Here is a 6486-nt window from a genome sequence, read left to right as displayed (position 1 = left end):
CCCAGACACCTGAGCAGCCGCCCAGACACGTGAGCAGCCGCCCGCCTGTCCATCCCGGGCCTCACACAGGCTGTCTCTCTGGTTCCCACGTTGTGCCGTGCTTGGTCCCAGCGTGGCAGTACGTTCTAGCCTCCAGGGTTGACACTGCTCATCCCTCCTCACACCTACCTAGGGAGCACCCTGTCCTGGAATCCAGGCACCTCCAGCCCCTTGCCAGGCTGGCACTCCCATCAGGTGCTCCCATCGGGTGCTTCCATCAGGCACTGGCAGCGCCCCTGGGTGCCAGCCTCTTCCCTGCTGCTGGGAAGGCAAGAGCTGGAAGGGGCAGAGAGGACACAGTCTCCTGTGTGCAGGCATCGGGCAGAAGAGCATGAATTCATCTCGTCTCTCTCACCCACAAGGCCCCTGCCAGCCAGTCAGTCATCGAGGCCCCCAAACCTCCTCTCGTTCACTGCCCATTCCAGGAGGGGAAGGTGAAGCTAATCAAGACTCCTGTGATGACTGGTCAATGGCATTTATATCTACAGTCAGGGTGGTAAGAGCTGCAGCATCACATGGGCACCTGAAGGCTAATGCAGCCTTTGGTTGTAACAACAGAGGTAGCAGTCCCAGAACAGAGGAGGGGACTTCTCCACCTCACTCTGTGATAGGCCATACCAGAGCCTTAGTTCTGGCTCCTCTACCCCAACCTGCAAGAGAGCAGGCCCAACTGGAGAAGATTCAGAGACGGGCAGTCAGGGCTGCGGGGTGAGGGAGGAGGGTCTGAAGAACACGCCCTGCCAAGATGGTTGGAGGGGAGGAAGGGGGTGCAGGGAGACTGAGGTCAGTTGGTAGAAAGGAGACAGAACCAGCTCCTTAGAAACCAGTCAATCAATTACTCCAACTGGATGGGCGAGTGGGGAGGCGGAAGGGGCTTGGAGAGCGGTACGGTGGGAGTAATGAAACTGTGCAGTTGGAGTAATGGATTGATTGATTTATAAATGCATCCATCTCTCTCTCTCCATTCATCCATCCATAATCCACACATCTCTGTCCATCAATTTCTCTATCCATTCACGCTTTATCCACCCATCTATGCTCCCATCCATCCATTATCCATGCATCCATCCCCCTCCATCCATCCACTTTCCATCCATCCATCATCTCTCCATCCATCCATGCATCCATCCATCATCTACCCATCCGAGCATCCATCCGTCCACACATCCATGCATCCATCCATCCGCCCATCACCCGCCCGTCCACCTGATGGCTTGGAGTGCCACTTCAGGATGAGCTGGAGGAGGCCAAGCCACAAAGATGATCAAACGCCCATCGCCCTCCGTGGTTTGAGTTGTGTGACCTTAGGCAACCTCTCTGAGCGCCGGTTTTCCCGGATGTAAAACGGGGAGAGTCAGACTTGGTGTCTGTGAACATTATCCACAGCGGGTGAGCTGTCGCGTCCAGGTGGACGTCTCGGCAGACATGTTTGTGGCTCAGGAGGGCATGGTGGTGGGCAGTTTCTGTGTTCACCAGCAGACACATCCCCTGCGTCCAAGCCCCGTGGCGCCCGCCTTCCTGGGAGAAACCAGACAATGCGGAGGGTGTCATGCGAATGTACTGTGGCTCCTTCCTCCCACTCCCCCCCACCCCCCAGGCTTTGTGTACAGGAGCCTTGCCCCCCTTCCCTGGGCGGGAAGAGCCTCAGTTACGCCCTCCTGAGGTGGGAGGGACAGGGGACCACTGATAGCTTCCTGCTCACTCCCTGATCCCCGGTCCCTGATTCCCGGGAGACAGAGCTGCGGAGATAAATGAAACTGTACAGTTGGAGTAATTGGCTAATTTGCTTCAGGAACGCCCCCAGTCGGAGACATGACTTACACGCATTAGTGCAGCTCCGGCTCCCCAGCCGGCAGCGCTCGGTGTGGAGTGCGTGGGTGCCGTGAAACTGAGAATCAGAGCTGGGAGCGGTCGGCAGCGTGGCGAGGGGCTCCGTGAGGGGTCCCCCTGGCTCGGGCCTGGTGGCCTTGGAATCTGACCTGCTGACCCACGTGTGTGGGGTCACAAGGACTGACCTCCAGTGTGGCCTTGCCGCTCACCTGCTGTGGGGCCAGGGCAGGCGCCTGACCGTGGGGCCTGTTCTTAGCTGCAAGGCGGAGGTGACAGCCCGCCTGGCAGGTTCCGGGGGGCCCAGCCTTTCACCTGGGGTGGCCGCCCGACAGTGGGGCTCAGGAAATGGCAGTCCTCTCTCTGCGTCCTCTGTGCCTCCCCCAGCTGCCCAGGCCCAGCGGATCTCTCCTCTGGCTGTGGGCAGTCTGAGCATCGCCATTGCTGGGCCCCCCTGCACCCTGTCACCCTGCGGTGCTGTCGGGGCCTCGTTCGCCCAACCTGCTGGGACCTGTGGGGACGGAGATGGGTGAAGCAGACACGGCTACTTCCGGCTGCCGGGGCTGTTCTGCGTGGGGGCGGGCTGGCTGCTCACCTCCTGGGGCCAGGCCCGATGGGGTGGGCAAGGTGGGGAGGTGGGAGGGGCTTGGGGGGCCGATCTCCACCCGCGTGGGAGCCCCAGGGGACGGTGGCCAGGTCTGTTCCCGCCGTGTCTCAGGGACCGCAGTCCCTGCAGGGTGATACCTGGACCTGAGTGGAGTGGCCTGGGTGAGCTTAGGGACAGGTGGGGACTGGGGCACACTGAAGTCTGCCTCCCGCCTGCGGGAGGGACACATGCTCAGCACGGGACTGGCGGGATCATCAGATTTTAGAGGGGATTGATTTTAGGAAATGGAATGACATTTTATTGGGAACCTCTGGAATATTTTTTATGCTGGCAACAAACTCAAATGTAAAAAACCCCAAAAGTTTTGCCAAATGGAGTCCGCGGGCCGGCCAGCAGCATGCGTGTGTCGCCCGTGTCCGCCCCGCAGGCAGCCTGCCCTACGAGTACAAGGTCGTGATCGCCGGCAACCACGAGCTGACCTTTGACCAGGAGTTCATGGCCGACCTCATCAAGCAGGACTTCTACTACTTCCCGTCCGTGTCGAAGCTGAAGCCGGAGAACTACGAGAACGTGCAGTCGCTGCTGACCAACTGCATCTACCTGCAGGACTCGGAGGTCACCGTGCGGGGCTTCCGGGTCTACGGCTCCCCGTGGTGAGTGCGCCCCGCGCGGGGCGGAGGGAGCTGAGGCCGGGGGGGGGGGGCCGGAAGTGGGGCAGTTGTTTAAGTCACAAGTACACACCCAGTCCCCATTGTCTGTTGGGGACACAGAGTGGTCAGGCCTCATCGCTGAGCTACCTGGCTGGTGGGGACCAAGGTGAGGATGGGTCATGACTGTTCAGTGAGATGGTCACTGGGTCACGGGAGCCCAGGTGATGATGTGAGGGTGGTGATGATGATGATGATGGTGATGGTGATGGTGATGGTGATGGTGGTGGTGGTGGTGGTGATGGTGATGGTGATGGTGGTGATGGTGATGGTGATGGTGATGGTGATAGTGATGGTGATGATGGCAATGATGATGATGGTGATGGTGATGGTGATGATGATGGTCATGGTGATGGTGATGATTAAGATGACGGTGATAAGGGTGGTGGCAGCCAATCATTCCTGAGCGATCACAGGAAGCCAGGCCCTGGCTAAGGTCTCTATGAGCATTGTCTCGGATCCTGCTCAGCCTGGGGCACTGATTTCTTGTCCCCGCCCTGCAGGTGGACAGACTGGCACTTGGCGACCCAGTTGGCAATAGCCGCAGGGTGCCAGCTGCTGGAGGGGGAGGTGGGTCCCAGACACTGCAGGGACAGACCACTGTGCTTGAAAGTGGGTTCCGATCCCGCGGGGCTCCCTGGAGAGGTGGGTGATCTGAGCCAGGAAGGAAGAGCCGTGGGTACAGAGGGTGGGTAGCAGGGCCTGAGACGGCGCCATCAGCCAGAGCAGCACATGCAGGAGGCTGAGGGGCTATTTGGGGGGACATGAGCCTGTGTGGGTGCAGGGACTTCAGGGAGAGCTGCTGCCGTCACAGTGTGTCTGGGGAACCCCTGGGCTGCCCTGGATGGTGCCAATGCTGACCCTCTGAGGCAGTGGGCAGCTTTGGGCCTGGTCTCATCCTGCCAAGGCCTCCTCAGGGAGAGAGGGGAGATGCCAGCCCGTCCCAGCTTTCCTGAGCCCAGGAGGTGCCCCCTGTTGCCTCCTGGTCCTCACCACATACAGGGTCTCTGTGGCCCTCCCTGCAGCCCATGAGGTCCCGGCAAGCACCGGTGGGCACTCAGGGCTGTGGGGAGCTCAGTGCCAGGGACAGGTGAGGAGGCGGGCGAGTCTGCCGGGCAGGGGGGGAGCCCAGGCCAGGAGGGGAGCCGAGTGAGCAAGGCCCGGAGGCAGCGGAGCTTGGGGCAGGTCTGGGTTAAGGTGCAGGTGAGGGTGGACGGGATGGGGTAGAGAGTCTGGAGGGTCAGATGGGAGGCCCTCGGGCGCCAGACCAGGGAATCTGGCCTAGATCTCTTGCCCACAAGTTTTTAATAACCTGCCTCCTTGACATCTCCCACATACCCAACCCCCCTTTAAAATGTTATATTCTATAGAGTTTAACAGCAGGCTTTAGGACAAAACATCCTGGCTTCACCTCTTAAGGGCTGTGTGACCCTGGGGGAGTCACTTAACCTCTCTGTGCCCCAGTTTCCTCTCCTGGGAAATGGGAGTGACAGTGCCCTCTCCAGAGGAGGTTGCAAAGGTGTCAGAGGCCAATCCCTTGATTCAATGGGAGCCGTGGAGTGGAAGCCGTGGGAGCTGGGGTGACACAGCAGCCTCAGGGGCCGGGAAGGGTGTAGCAGGCAGAGGGAACAGGCCAGGTACAGGCGGGAGGCTTGAGGGGGGCGTGGGCATTCTGAGAATGGAGTGTGGTTTCCAGGGCCTGAGCGGTGTCAGTGGGAGAGAGGAGGCCAGAGGCCGGCAGCCAGGTCCCACTGGCCGTGGCCATGGCCCCGGCTGTCACCTGGGGCTCCCATCTCTCAGGGAGCCACAGCTCCCTCTGCCTGTGGCTCCGGGTCACCCGCCTGCGGAAGCCCAGCACGTCACCCAGGCCTGGAAGGGACGCCGTGCTCGTAGGGGCAGGGCTGGCTCTCAGCCAAGTGCTTGGCCCAGACACACAGGGACATCCCCACTGCTCTGTCTGTCTCTTCGCATCTGACCTGGCAGGCCTGGGCCCCCCATCGGTGCCAGGGGGCCACTGTGCAGCTGGCTCCTCTCTGGGGTGTCCCGGGCACCTGCTGGCCCGGCGGTTCTGTCCTGTCCCTTCGCCCACGTGCGGCGTCCGGGTTGGCCTCTCCCCGCGGGCCCTGTGCTCCAGGACCGGCCGGCCTTGTTGCCGGGATGTTTGGTTTCTCTCATCTTTTTCCCACGAGAACATCTGAGGCCCTGCCCTTGCCTCTCTGTCTGTGGACCTCACGCCAGTGCCCAGGAGCTGATGGCATCGGCCGTCCTCAGAGAGCTACTGAGTGAACGAATGGGTGAAGGAACAGATGGACTGAAGTCAGGCCTGGGGACTCAGTTAAAACTCGGGCCCTGGCTGGTCTGGCTCAGTGGGTAGAGCGTTGGCCTGTGGACCAAAGGGTCCTGGGTTCGATTCCGATCAAGAGCACGTACCTTGGTTGCAGGCTCCTCCCCGGCCCGGGCCCTGGTCGGGGCTTGTGCAGGAGGCAACCAGCCGATGTGTTTCTCTCACATCGATGTTTCTCTCTGTCTTTCCCTCTCTCTTCCACTCTCTCAAAAAATCAATGGAAAAATGTCCTCAGGTGAGGATAAAAAACTCACAAAAACACACAACAACTCGGGCCTGGCCTGCTCTGTGTCCGAGTCTGTGGTCTCCGTCCCTGTCGCTTCCCTGGCTGCTGTCCCCCCACACCCAGGGTGAAGGCCAGACACCCCATCCCTGGCTTTGGTCCCCTCCATCACCCCAGCCCAGTCTGGCAGGGAAGCCTGTGTCCATGGGCTGCCTCCCGGGCCTGTGTCCGTGGGCACCTCTGGGCCTGTGTCCGTGGGCACCTCCGGGCCTGTGTCTGTGGGCACCTCCAGGCCTGTGTCCATGGGCTGCCTCCCGGGCCTGTGTCCGTGGGCACCTCCAGGCCTGTGTCTGTCCTGGCGCAGGGAAGGCGGCCCCTTGTGCCGTGGGCGCCTGGGCTTTGGCAGAGCGGCTTAGAGGAGGGGCGGGGCCCGCGCGGAAGGGGAAGAGCTGAGCGGTGACAAATCCTGAGTGTAACAGCTCCGCACACACTCCGCGATCATGTATGGGTTTTGGATGCATTTTTTGTTCTCATTTAACTGAGAACGGCCTTGATTTTTCTCAGAAAAAGGAGTGAGGGAGGGAGGGAGGGAGGGAAATTGGCAGGCAGCGCGCCCATCTGGCCTAATTACTCCTGGCATTTCGCAGAAGGAATCTAAACCTGCTGAGACTTTAAACTTCGAGAAGAGGCTTGGGTCCTGGTTCTGGGCTTGGCTGCCTCCGGGCAGGGTGGGGCCTGG

At 60.7% G+C, this 6486-nt stretch overlaps 1 protein-coding gene across 1 annotated transcript in view; it reads left to right on the top strand.

Annotated features, from left to right (window-relative positions):
* Nucleotides 1–6486, top strand: part of MPPED1 (metallophosphoesterase domain containing 1) — a 78328-nt gene that overhangs the window by 42536 nt on the left and 29306 nt on the right. Inside the window, exon 2 of the mRNA XM_015571955.1 lies at nucleotides 2901–3126. Within this exon, the coding sequence (XP_015427441.1) occupies nucleotides 2901–3126 (226 nt within the window). The remainder of the gene's footprint in view (nucleotides 1–2900; nucleotides 3127–6486) is intronic.

This window comes from Myotis davidii, unplaced genomic scaffold (genome assembly GCF_000327345.1).
Source record: "Myotis davidii unplaced genomic scaffold, ASM32734v1 scaffold428, whole genome shotgun sequence".
Taxonomy (NCBI): Eukaryota; Metazoa; Chordata; class Mammalia; order Chiroptera; family Vespertilionidae; genus Myotis; species Myotis davidii.
This window is presented reverse-complemented; position numbering and strand designations above follow the sequence as displayed.